This window comes from Papaver somniferum, unplaced genomic scaffold (assembly GCF_003573695.1).
Source record: "Papaver somniferum cultivar HN1 unplaced genomic scaffold, ASM357369v1 unplaced-scaffold_23, whole genome shotgun sequence".
Taxonomy (NCBI): Eukaryota; Viridiplantae; Streptophyta; class Magnoliopsida; order Ranunculales; family Papaveraceae; genus Papaver; species Papaver somniferum.
Window position 1 is genome coordinate 472,975 of NW_020633263.1, and position 13,181 is coordinate 486,155.

A 13,181-nucleotide genomic window follows, 5' to 3' on the forward strand; every position below is an offset into this window, starting at 1 on the left:
GAATTCATGATACCAAGACATCACAAGTTGCGAAGATCCAAGTTTTAAAGTCCTTCTCTCATGGCCATGTAAATTTTTGTCTTGTAACTTTTGAAAAAAAAAATCAGTCTCTGGTGGTCTTTGTTCTTCGTGTTCTTCGCAGCAGCAGCAGAAATGGTGGTCTTGTGCAACTCGATTATCTCGACTTTCTGATGCTCTGAAACTCTCCCCATCTCTCTGTCCCTTTCTATGAACCTTGAAGCACCTTTATATATCCCACAGACTCCACATTAATTCCCAAATCTTCTGAAAATCTTTCCCATAACTTCGACAGTAAAGAAAATAATCTCGAAGATATTTTCTTCCCCTTCTTGCTTTTCACAGTTCTGCATGCATCTAACACCCTCCAACGCGTGTGATATGAGTCTCAGAGGAAATTAAACTCTCTATCCACACGAAATCTTGCCAAATATAACAAAGAGAATCCGAGAATAATACACTTTCCATGTTTCATGGTGGCACGAAGTTTCCTTCCTTTTTTATGTTGAAAAGGTCATTAACTTCCCTGTTTCATCGAAACATGTTATGACCAAATACGTCCCATCAAAAATCCTGTCGCAATCTCGTCTAAATCTTCTCAGAATTTCTCGCAGTTTACAAAACCAAATTTTCCCGCTAGTTTCGTGTTTGAACGAAGAAGAAAGAAGGTGCGCCCCCTAACCAGAGTTGGGGTGCACTTAGCCGCGGGGTGGAAATAGTAGCTCCAGGGTGCAAATAGCGGTGGATGCCCCTTATTACTAGGGTACCCCTTATCCAAAATGTGGTTCCGAATAGCAGGTGTCATCCGGAGGTGCCTTTAGCAACTTTTCGAGCCGATTTATCCAAAAATGTTTATTTCCCAAAAAATGCCTACAAACACATAAAACATCAAAATTAGTACAAAATCGAGTGCCAACGATATATAGTATTGAGATCTAATTAGACACAAAAATGTTTATATCAGTTACAATACGATTAAGATTATTGTGAGGTGATTGATATTTCTAGGTTGTTCTTCGGGAATATAAGTCTGGTATATTAATTGGTTCATGTTCACCTTGATTTATCGAAAGACGGAACAAAAATGGTAAGTTTATATATGGGAGACAAAGAGACAAATTTATCTATTTAATATATTTTTCTGTGTGAGAAAGATTGGTTTATCAAGTCTTCGACTTTGGGTCACAACAACTCTTAGTTATGGGTGAGATCATCTAAGGAAATCAAGTGTGTAGAGTCCTGCTGGGATTTAGAGACGTAAGGAGCGCAACTGTACCTTGATCAGTGTGAGATTGGTTAGGGCACAACTACATTCCAGTCCGATGTTAACTTGGAGTAGGATAGTGTCTGTGGCGGCTTAATACAGTGTGGTGTTCAATCTGGACTAGGTCCCGGGATTTTTCAGCATTTGCGGTTTCCTCGTTAATAAAATTTCTGGTGTCTGTGTTATTTCTTTTCCACTTTATATTTGATTATTATATAATTGAAATATCACAGGTTGTGCGTAAGTTCAATCAATTGAGAATCCAATATTTGGTTGTTGATTAAATTGATTGACACTTGGATATTGGTTTTTAATATCGTCCAAGTTGTTTCCTATATTAATCAGGCTCACGGATTTCTATTTGTTTGATTTTCTGATTACATTAAGAAACAGAGATATAACTCTTGGATATATTTTTCTTAAGAATGAGTTTGACTGTCTAGTTGATTCTCTTAAAATTATATTAAAGTTAGTCCATACAGATTGCTATGCTAAATATTGGGTGTGATTGTTAGACCCCCGCTTTTTGGTAGGTTGATCAAGGTTTAGATTAGGAGATCTGAAACCAAGTACTTGTGTTAGAAAATTAAGAGGTTTTTCTGTTAGAGTTAACTTAGGAAACTCTATACTTGTGTGAAAAGTAATCCTTGTTAAGGAATGTGTCCAGTCCTATTGATATGTATAAATAGCCATAGAGAAAACTAGAGAAAAACACACCACTACACCAAAACTAAAAAGAGTTATCTTCTTCTCTTCTTAGGCCTTGTATATTTCTCCATATACGGTGATATATAAAATTTCTTATTCCTTCCCGAGGATTCAACCTCTTTAAATAATTGTTCTTCTTGTGTGTATGATTGTGTTCTTGGCGATATTGAGGTACCTTTGTAGCAGTGCAAACCTAACACTTCCGCAGGCTTTGGCGCAACAATATATGTGCTCTTGAATGGGTTGTGGGACACCATAAGCATCACATAATTGTCAATACTGATTTTACTGCCCTGTTTTACGAAGCACGGATTGTCGTGATTTGTTTAGAATATATGAAAGCTCATTTGTAGACAGTTAAAGAAGATTCCCTTTAATCACGCCCGTAGAGAAAAAGTAAACTTCTTGGTTGATTTCTTCCCAAAGAAAGGGGTTCATCTACCAAGAGGTCAAGTTATCAAATTTTCTTCTCGTTCGGAAACTATGCATGGAATGAATATTACAGAATTGGCTGATGATTCAATATGTTTCTACTTTCTATAGTCTTTAGCCTGTATTTTTGTTTGAACGATTTTTTGGGGACCATGATTTTTTTGGGACCATGGTTCTATCTTTAGTAAGACATTTGGAAGTAAATATAGGTCACCCCTTATCTAGATATTTATATTAATACCTAAAATACTCTCCTGATTAATATTGGATGATGATTAGTGAAATCATTAGTGAAATAATTAAGCTAAAGAAGTAGAATTATTGAGAGAGCAAACTTAGAGAAGATGAAGAAGAAAAACATGAAAAATAATATTTTTTTTGAGTTCACTAATCTTGAGTATTCAAGTGATGATTCAATTGATGATAGCATATCTGAATCTTCATCTACTTCCTCTCCTAGAGTATTTGTTAATCTTCACAATGATCCGGATATGAGTTATTTCTTAGATGGTGATTGTATTCTTCCCCAAACTCAATCTCAAGATGAAAAATGATGGATTTTACCAACCACCACCGGAGGAAGAGCATTTGGGTTATTAGGTATGCTTCAAACTTAGATAATGTTGGTTTAATTACTCCAAACTTTCAAAAAATGAAATTTTTTATGTAGATTTGGGCCAGTTCGGTTACCATATGTCAAGAACATGTAACCGAACATACCTGAAAATGTAGTTCGGTTATGTTTTCCAAACACGTAGGTTACCGAACTCGCTCGTTAATTGAGGTTTTGGTCGTGCAGTGTAATGTTCGGTTTGCCCGCAATGTAACCGAACTTTAGGGTCTAGAAGTTCGGTTGGTTCGCAAACTTTTATCCAAAAACGTATCTAACCGAACTCATAAAAAAAAAAAAACCAAAGTTACAGTGCTATATTCGGTTACCTAGTATAAAATGGTAGGTAACCTAACTTTGAACTTAAAAATTTATTTGGGTACATATTGTGTGTTCGGTTACATATCAAATTGCTCTACCAACCAAACTTAAAGTTCGGTGATATCCTTATTTTCCGAAGGAACCGAACTTATGGACTTGTGTTGTTCTAATACAAGGAGTTCGGTTAAAAGTATTTTTTGCGAATCAACCGAACTCTGAGTTCAGTTAAGAAAAAATTAATTCGTGATAACCGAACTTTTTGCAACGAAACCAAACGTATTGCGACGTAACTGAACTAAAAGTTCGGCTGAGACTTGTTTTTTGCGACGTAACCGAACTTTTCTCTGAAAAAAACCTCCATTAAACCTCTCTGCAACTTCCATTTTCAACTCAGTTTGATGATTACTTCTCATATAATCAACCAAAAACGAATGACAAGTAATGGGTTTATGAGAATATCTTTGTTAATGTTTTAAATTAGGCTATATATATATATATATATATAGGTGGTGGTGGTTGGTGGGTGGTAATCGGTGGTTGGTGGTGTTGATAATCGGAGGTGGTGGTGGTGGTAATCGGCGGTGGTGGTAATCGGCGGTGGTGGTAATCGGTGGTTGGTGGTGGTGATAATCAGAGGTGGTGGTGGGCGGTGGTGGTGGTTATATATATATATATATATATATATATATATATGGTTATTAGGTTGGTTTTAAATTAAATTAGATTAAGGATAGGTTAGTCATTTCAACATTTTAGGACAACCCATATAACTATAGGGAAGGTGGCCTAATAAAACCATGGTCCCTCAAAAAAAACCATGGTCCCCAAGAAATCATTCTTTTGTTTTTAGTTGTGGGCTTGAGTTTAGCTCACTTTCTTGCCTCTTTGGGCTTGGTGGGCTTTGTATTTTGGTCTGCTTTTGTTTCTGTGTCGAGTACGTTCACTTTTGTTTAATAGAAAAAGAAGAGTTGAACTTGAAACACAGAAACATAGTAGAAGTAGAGGAGTTCAAGCATATAAATAACCGTGAATTAGGGCCAGCGTGGTGTGATATATGCTCCATCCCATGCACGGATGGATCAGCTTACAGACAACATCTTGATGGAAAAAAAGCATGCTACTCGTCTAAAAAGCCTTTAAGAGCAAGTTTTATGGTGGAAGAGTTTCATCTTCCATCTTCCACGCCCCCTCAGCATTTGGAACCGTGGATGGAAGTGCAAGTGTAGTGGTGGAATAGTGAAAACGTTATTAAGAATAACGTTTTTTCTCAGCCGTTAGATTTCAACAACTCATCCTAAATCTACGGGGAAAAAAAACGATATTCTTGATAGCGTTTTCTTAGCGCTATTAAGAATAGCGTTAAACGCTATTTTTATCGGCGTTTCCATGGATTCCACGAACCCTTCCACGAAATGGTGGAATCTTGCTTGGATTTTTTGTGGAAGACCCCAACTTGGAAGCCATTAGACTTGACATTCCATGATTTTTCCACACTTGGAATAGGTTGGATTCCACCATAAGACTTGCTCTAATAAGGCAAATGAAGTTGGAACTGAAAAATCCTTGTGCACCTCTTTTGAACAATTCGTGTTGGTGTCAAATTTGTCAAACACATAAACTAGGCTTTTTGATTCCTGGATTTTGCTTCCGGCTTCTCATCTATCCCCACTCTTATAATGCCATTCATGAATGACAGAGAAATCACTCCCTTTTCTCTCCTTTGTTTTGTGCAGTCATGCCACATTGCCACACCTCCTTGAACAGAATGCACCATTGTTTTTCAAAGAAAAGAGATATTAAATGCATTTTAAAAATAGTAAAACACAATAAATAGTAAGAAAACAAAGAACGTTAAATACGGTCTAAGTAACGTATATCTCAGAAGATTAGGTTAGGTTAAGTAGTGACACAGTATGGAGATTACAGATTAGAAAGAGTAAGTAAGAGAAAATATAGCCGGTTTCATAGGTCAAAAGAATATTTCCTATCCTCCTTAATTACAAACACTGAACTTATCACAAAAATCTTCCCCTATAAATATATATCTCCATTAGACTGTTTTTTGTACTTAGAAATTATTATTATTCAAAACCCTAAACAAAGAAACTTTTTTTCTTCTTGTTAGTGCTTCAGAGAAAATTCTGTCAAAATGTGTCCCGCCAATATGGTTTCAACTGATGAGAAAAAACAAGATTCATCAATCAAGAAACAACAACCATTGCAGATTATCAATCTCGATCAGTAAGTCATCTAGAGAATTATATTTCCGTTGTTATTTTCGTTAACAAGTGATTCACCAGAAAGAATGGTTTTGATTATTATCGGTATCTTCTATGCTTCAAAAAAATAAATGGTGATTAATTGTTTTTATCGTTATTGTTGCAGGGGTGATCCAACAATGTTCGTTGAATATTGGAAAAAATCAGGAGAAAAAAGCAGTATAATGATACCAGGATGGCATAATTTGAGTTATTTTCCAAATAACAATGGTGGTAATGTTTGTTGGTTTTTAGAAAAAGAATTTAGTGATGAAGTCAAGAAACTGCATGAATCAGTTGGTAATGCTATTACAAAAGATCGTTATATTGTTGTTGGTACTGGTTCAACCCAATTGTATCAAGCTGCACTTTTTGCTCTTACTTCTACTGATGATGATGATTCTTCCTCCAAGCCTATGGATGTTGTCTCCGCGGTACCTTATTATTCGGTACGTACGGTTTATCGTTGTTCGTTAAATTCTTGGTTGATGTATGATAATTTGTCCATTGTGTGTGTGTGCCTTCAATTTCAATTACTACTAGCTAGATTCTAAGTATCAAAGAGATCATGCCACCTTTAATGCTTCAAATGCACGGATTCTGCACGGTTTATCTATCGTTTATCGCTTCAACGGTTTATCGTTAAAGATGTTGTTCGTTAATTCTTGATTGATGTTTGATAATTCATCCATTGTGTATACATTCAATTTCAATTACTACTAGCCAGATATTAAGCATCAAAGAGATCCTACCACCTTTAATGCTTCAAATGTTAGGATTCTGCAAGGTTCAGTGCATATCCGTTTTTGGTATATCCTTATATGCCTGTGTTTAATAATTAATGGTCATATTGCACCTAAAAGTGCAACCCCTTTTTTAGGCCGATATGGTTCATGTACATGTCTCACGTCTGTCAACTGGAGGTATTTTTTATATACAGTATGCCGCTGCAGTTCTATGGGCAGGCTTCCTGAGTATTGCTGCAGGTGATTGGTGCTTGCTGCATTGTATTTTGGATGAAGTGGACCTGGTCACTAATGTGGGGCACAAGTTAATCACGTGCTGAGCATGTGCAGTCTGATGCTAATAATAGGAAGAGCAAAATTAAACTTGAATCAATCATATAAAACCATGTGGTTTGCCAGTAACATGTTTTATGTTTGTATAATTGTCTACTTCACCGTGATCTATTGCGCATCAAGTTCTTCAACTGTCGTCTATGCAAATGATTGAACGTTCTTTGTTCATTGGATTAATCTGTTGTTTATAATTGCAGTCATATCCAGCGGTGACGGATTTGCTAAAGTCAAGGCTATACAAATGGGGTGGTGATGCTTACGAATTTGATGACAAAAATGAACCGTACATTGAAGTTGTTTGCAGTCCTAATAATCCAGATGGGCATACCATGGAACCAGTGGTGAACGGGAAAGGAGGAAAATTGATCTATGATCTCGCATATTATTGGCCTCAATATACTCCTATTACTAAACCAGCTGAGCATGATATCATGTTGTTCACTGTCTCTAAAAGTACGGGTCATGCCGGCACGCGTGTCGGGTACGTAAAGACTCCCTCTTTGTCCAGTGGATAGTTACTCTTTAAGGAAACTGTCTTTTCAAAATTGTGTATGTTTTCTGTTAATAGGTGGGCTATTGTCAAGGATGAAAAGATAGCAAGAAAAATGACCAAGTTCATCGAGCTCAGTACAATTGGAGTCTCCAAGGATTCCCAATATCGAGCTGCAACGATCATGAGAGCTGTGACGGAGAGTGGGCAATCGATATCTTTACAGCTTGCTGGCAATTTCTTTGAGTTCGGTAAGACAATCATGGTAGATAGGTGGGAGAGGTTGCGAAAGGTCGCAGCTGAAAATGGAGTTTTTTCCTTGCCTAAATACCCGAAGCAGTACTGCAACTACTTTGGAGAAATAAGGGAAGCCCATCCAGGTTTTGCGTGGTTGAAATGCAATCTTGAAAATGTAGAGGATTGTGAAAGCCTTATTAAGGGAAATCTAAAGATTTTAGTAAGAGGGGGGAAGAACTTTGGGATGGATAACAAGAAGTATGTTAGGATTAGTCTGCTTGATCAAGAAGACAAGTTCCAGATTTTATTAGATAGGTTGGCTACCGTCTCATCGGCATCAACTAAAATCAAAGCATGATCCTGGTTTATCAGTCTGCCGCAGAGATTAGCTGGATACTCCTAAAGGCAAAGAGGCTTATTAGCTGGATGCTCCCAGAGGTCTTGACATTAATTCAGGCCTCAAGGGGAGGAGAGGATTGCTCTCAACTTAATAATATTGCATGAATATAGAGTACTTTGTTCTCGTCATTGTTGTTGGATTAGGATCTTGTAATACTTGAATGAAATCTAATGTCATTTTAAGCAGAAATTTCTTCAAAGAAGTAACAAAAGAAGAGCTTTTCCGAGCTACTAGTTCACAAATAATCACAAGCTTTACCATATTCTCCTGGCAAGAATAGAAGAATCAAACAAGATGGATAGTACTCTTCTAAACAAAGATTTGTATGCACATAAATCGAACCAAACCAAATTGCGAAATGAAGGGTCGGCAAGGAACTCCTGAAGTCATAGATGATGGTAACAGTGACCTGAGTTCGAAACTCGTGAGCATGAATTTCTTTACCAATCAAAAAGAAAAAAACAACAACAAAAAAGAAGAGAAATCCGTTTATTTAACCATGCTCGGAACATTACCAATAAGGAAAAAAACACAAGACCCATCCGTCTATTCCAAAGAAGAGAGTTTACATAGATGAGTCTTTTTCTAAATCTCCAATAAGGAAATTTGGAGGTACTGTGTACCAAAGACCATTACCATTGGCTCTAACATGTTTAGCCAAGGTATCAGCTACAGAGTTTATCTCCATTTTAACAAAAACACAAGACCAATTTTCAAAGGTTTTTAACAGGAAAAGACAATCCTGAACTTTTGAATTGTTGTCAAGAGGAAATGAATTCAACCAGTCTGAATTCAGAGACACTCATTGATATACCGGATAAGAACACATCATGCTTAGTCATCTTAAAATTGGAGGCTCGACAAGGTTGCCAAAAAATAACCAACACAGACAGCACCAGTGCTGGAATCCACCCAGGAAACAGTACCGCATTTGAAATAATCACCAACCATACAAGTGTCACCAGGCTTGCCTATGTAAATTAAGTCGCTGCCATAAAACATAAGGTAAAATGAGCCTCCAGAGGAAAACCAGAAACACAGGCAAGCATACCAACTGTATGTGTTCAACTAATAATCGTTCTGTTTGCAAAATAATTAAAAACAAAAAAAACAAAAACAGTTGACTTAAACCTCCAAGAAGGTATAACATATTCACCTGAAAATTCCAACCTTCTCTTTGCTTTTGTCAATCAGCATACCAGCATCCCTGCATCTCTTTGTTTATTTGTAGATCATTATAGTAAAAAATTTCAATAAGCAAGGCAATACCATATTCATCCGTTTCATGTGAGGAACAAGAATCAGCAGGCCATGCATCGCCAATAGGATTTCCGGGTTTCTTTACCAAATCCATACCTAACATTAAAAGATTGTATAAATCAGATCTTAAATATGTCATCAACCTAAACAAACAATAAACAAGATGAAATCAAAGATGTTCGCAAACCTCTGAAGCAAAAACCCATGTTCTCAATAGTGGATAGCAGATGACCCACACATCCCTTTTCAAAAGCCATAGGCCTGATTAAGACGAATGTCAGATCTTCATTGTAGAAATTGCTGTAGAAACAGCTGTAGAGATCGGAACTGCTGGATAAAATCTGTTCCTTGAAGTACCTAAAAGGAGACGAATTCCATCTTACGACGTATTGAGAATATTAAACAGGAGTAAAGATAGAAATAACAAAGAGAAACGAACTCTGTAAAATTAGATATGTATTTCATAACTAGAGACTGCAGCTTACCTGTACTTAAGGAGACACCGTTCAGCTAACTTCTCCAACACTGTTTCAACAGGGCCAAATGTTTGGCCACCTGGGAGTGCGACTGCCAGAAGATTACTTTCTTTTGCTTCTTCTATCCAGTTTGCAGAGTCAATACCAAACCACAATCTACAATCTTCTTCCACACTATCAGGTGTGACACTGCTATAAGAACGCCTGTAACACAAAATGTTCGACCCATTCATTGGGACAAAGTAAGACTCAACTTCACTAACTGTATAGTAGTGTTATCTACCAGTACTTAAATGATAAATATAAATTCAAATGAGAGATAACAATGCAGTCAAGAACATTACACAGCAGGTATCAGAAAGGGATATCTCTCGGCCGTTGATGTTAGCTGATGAACTTTACTAATAGCGTCTTCACCTTCCACTACCATAGCTACAAAAGGATAGGGACAAAACTTTGCTGGAGTAACATTGGGCAAAATGTTTCTACCTTCCATGGCGAAGAATTGAGTAAGAAACTTCTCTGTGGCACATACTAATCTGATCCCTAAAGACACAAACAAAACCAAATGAATTCGAATCAATAATGCACTAGAAATAGTCAATATCAAGATAAGAGATGAAACCATTAACAATGCATAAAAAAATATAGCACTGAAATAAAAGATATAATGTACGAATGGTGTGCTTTTTAGTTTCAAACTGATTTTCTCAAATTCCATCAAGATTTCACCAACATCTTTAAAAACCACGGCGCTGGGAAAGCACAAAACAAAGGTCTGCTCCCTCCCTTGAATCGTCTTCTCCAAACCTTCTAACACCACCGTCTTTTCCGTATCTTCTACCATCAGTTTGGGACTTTTTATTGGATACAGCTTCATCTCCTCTTCAAACGTCAAACTTGAAACATCAAATTAGGTCAGGAGATGAGATTCACATGAGAGTAAGAAAATGTGATAAAAAAATGGAAAAATCAAAAACAACAAACAAATTAGCAACAACAAAAAAAAAACACTCCTCACCCCATCTTTTGCAACTTACAAGTTTAAAATTTTAAGAACCCTATTGTAGCAGGATTTGTGACCTAAAATACGGATCAATTTCTTTTTTACCTCAGGTCGACCATTAATCCAAAACAAATTTAAGTATCTTAAGACAGAAATTACCTCATGAGGAATGATTCAATTGGAAACTGAGATTAGGTTTGGAAATTCAAAAGATTACAGATACAGAACATCCCATATTCTGTTAGAGTGGACCTTAACCTATCTTTGCCATCTATAGGAATTCTTACAGAGAAAATTTGGTTAACTTAATCCTGAGTGAATAGAGTGATGAGCCGATTTGATCAAGCAAACTATCATTCTGACATATGTTGTTGCTAACTTTTTTTGTTAAACTAATGTAAATTTACGGGCGTACTTTTGTGATCTTTCTGATAACAACATTTAAGTCACTAATTCAAATTGAAAAATTAAGAGAAAGAGAGATCTATATACAGAGGCCAAGCTTTCCAGGAGTAGTAACAGAAAGCTTTAGCACAGATTTCAAGAGGGTCTAAATCTGAAGAAGACATCTCTACTATTGAAAGGCAATTCGACATCAGTGAAAACACATTGGAAAGCCAACAATATCTTAAAGACCATAACTAATACACAAAGACATACGAAACACAATGTTGCAACTCGAACTCTCCTATCTACTATATTCAGATACGAGATTTTGCTCGACTACGTCTGATAAGCAGAGATTCAGAAGAGGAACATAAACGATATAGCTAATAAAAGAATAATGGATATTTAAGCAAATTTGAAAACTGAGATTCTTACATTGACAACCACGTCCCATGGAAACTGTGAAGTAACTGAAAGCTCGAAACTGAGAGAAACCCTAATTCCACTTGTCTCTCAAACCCCAGATTTCATCACCAACTTTCGATTTTGTTTAGCCCCCGAAATTCTCTCAAATCCTAGATTCCATTAAGGATTTTTTCCAATCAAATCACCGGTCTCTCCATTTCTCAGCATAGGACTAGAATCTGACAAAAAAGGAAAGAGAAAAAAAAAACATTAAAATCAAACCTTAAATTATCACAAAACCCTAAATTCAAAAGGCAAAAACATTGTACCTTAGCTTACACTAATGAGAAAGAAACCATCTGGAGTAATTGGACTATAGAATAAATTTACAACAGGACGTGAATGTCCATTGCAAACTAAAGGAACACCCAGTTTTCTCTTGTCCATCTCTTTAAAACAAGAACCCAAAAACCCTAATTATTTCTTTCCAGAAGCCTTAATTCCTAAATCAATTCGAACCAAGAGAGGAACTTTATGTTGTACGTTTGATGATAAGAGTGAAAATCGAAACTCTGAAGGAGAGGGGACTTTGGCCGTTTGGCGCGAGGAAATGAAAGTGTCAACTGGTTTTCTTCTTATTAAGTTTCTCTTCTTCTTCTTACTGTGTTAAAAGTGGTTCCATACTTTTACTAGTAGAGTAGTTAAATTGATATGACACCTTCTGTATGTTCCACGTGGCAACCAGAAATAAAAAGTAATTTTACTTTTACTTGGGAGTTTGACCCTGGCCAACTGGGCTAACTGAAGCATGCCTGACTCTACCTGGGGTTCGCAGTGATGGAAGAGGCGGATCGAAAAAAGTTATAATTCTAGTCGCAAGATATCTAAGAAAACGGTAGTCAGAATTTAGATCTCATTTAAATTGAAAGATATCAATTCAAAATTCCTTTTTGTATCTTAGACGGATGATCAGATCTGCAAGGATTATATAAGTGGGATTCTTTTATCGTCTTTCTCCGAGAAAAATGCGAAACATAATCATTTGAAATTTGGTATTCGAGTAGAAGTGCTTCTACTTTTTAAAATCTGAACCCTATAAATCAGAAACCAAAAAAACAATTGCTTTGTAGAAAAACGATTTTTTTCGTTTTTCAAGATTGCTCTGAAGTTGTGTTCCCAAATTAACTTTTGACCATTCAACCTAATTCAATCACAAAATAGCTCCTTAAAATGTATTTGAACAACCTCGGAGAGTGAGGGGGGGTGTGGCAATTAGAAATAAAGTAATGGTTATACTTCTATGAAGTCAAAAACAAAGGAGCATCAAATAAAAAGATTCATTTAGGAAAATAATTACTCAACAAATTACATGAAACTCCAACTAAAATAACAATAAAAGCAATAATTTAACTATTCATTCTGCAATTGCATTTAAAAATATTATTGGCTTATTTGAATTTGAACGCCAAACGATTTTGTGGATTTGTTTCTATTCCTTCTTGGATTATTTACCAACATTATTCTTATCTTTTGCTTCTTCTATACGAGTAGCGATTTTCATGCAATATACGACTTCAATTATGGAAAACATTTTAAGCTCGGTATTGAAGTCAATGTTATACCTTTTCCAAAATTCAATAACATCATCTCTCTGTAAGCCTTTATATTTTACGAAATCTTTCCATCCTGCAATTAAAATAATATTTTTGTTTCTCTTTTTATAAGAATACTCGAACCTCCATGACTTCGTCGACAACCGGCCATCCAAGAATTCCATTCGGACGACATTCACCCCTTCTCTATTTTCCTCGTAATTTACTTGATGAAATT

General features: G+C 36.2%; 2 protein-coding genes across 3 annotated transcripts; one reads left to right on the plus strand and one right to left on the minus strand.

Annotated features, from left to right (window-relative positions):
* The first annotated feature begins 5,436 nt into the window (after positions 1 to 5,436).
* Positions 5,437 to 7,999, plus strand: LOC113340742 (tryptophan aminotransferase-related protein 2-like). Its single transcript, XM_026585819.1, has 4 exons — positions 5,437 to 5,594; positions 5,739 to 6,060; positions 6,888 to 7,171; positions 7,259 to 7,999. Exons 1-4 carry the CDS (start codon positions 5,503 to 5,505, stop codon positions 7,773 to 7,775), a joined length of 1,215 nt encoding a protein of 404 aa, XP_026441604.1. The 5' UTR covers positions 5,437 to 5,502; the 3' UTR covers positions 7,776 to 7,999.
* Positions 8,000 to 8,291: 292 nt separating this feature from the next.
* LOC113340748 lies at positions 8,292 to 11,989 on the minus strand. 2 transcript variants are annotated; one of them, XM_026585822.1, is made up of 8 exons: positions 11,681 to 11,982; positions 11,382 to 11,590; positions 10,290 to 10,452; positions 9,898 to 10,099; positions 9,563 to 9,757; positions 9,265 to 9,434; positions 8,974 to 9,173; positions 8,292 to 8,805 (listed from the first exon to the last, which is right to left on the minus strand). In XM_026585822.1, the coding sequence occupies exons 4-7, from the start codon at positions 10,047 to 10,049 to the stop codon at positions 9,004 to 9,006; spliced, it is 687 nt and encodes a 228-aa protein (XP_026441607.1). In that variant the 5' UTR covers positions 10,050 to 10,099; positions 10,290 to 10,452; positions 11,382 to 11,590; positions 11,681 to 11,982; the 3' UTR covers positions 8,292 to 8,805; positions 8,974 to 9,003. The 2 variants fall into 2 exon arrangements, with proteins under 2 accessions (XP_026441607.1, XP_026441606.1); XM_026585821.1 differs by having other exon boundaries at positions 9,898 to 10,452; positions 11,681 to 11,989.
* Positions 11,990 to 13,181: the final 1,192 nt, after the last annotated feature.

Coding starts and splice junctions, on each gene's coding strand:
- LOC113340748 (XM_026585821.1), bottom strand. CDS start 10,433: ATGAAGCTGTATCCAATAAAAAGTCCCAAACTGATGGTAGAAGATACG. Junction 9,758..9,897: donor CCCTTTCTGATACCTGCTGT/GTAATGTTCTTG, acceptor TTTGTGTTACAG/GCGTTCTTATAGCAGTGTCA. Junction 9,435..9,562: donor CGGTGTCTCCTTAAGTACAG/GTAAGCTGCAGT, acceptor GTCTCCTTTTAG/GTACTTCAAGGAACAGATTT.
- LOC113340742 (XM_026585819.1), top strand. CDS start 5,503: ATGTGTCCCGCCAATATGGTTTCAACTGATGAGAAAAAACAAGATTCA. Junction 5,595..5,738: donor CAGATTATCAATCTCGATCA/GTAAGTCATCTA, acceptor TTATTGTTGCAG/GGGTGATCCAACAATGTTCG. Junction 7,172..7,258: donor CATGCCGGCACGCGTGTCGG/GTACGTAAAGAC, acceptor TTCTGTTAATAG/GTGGGCTATTGTCAAGGATG.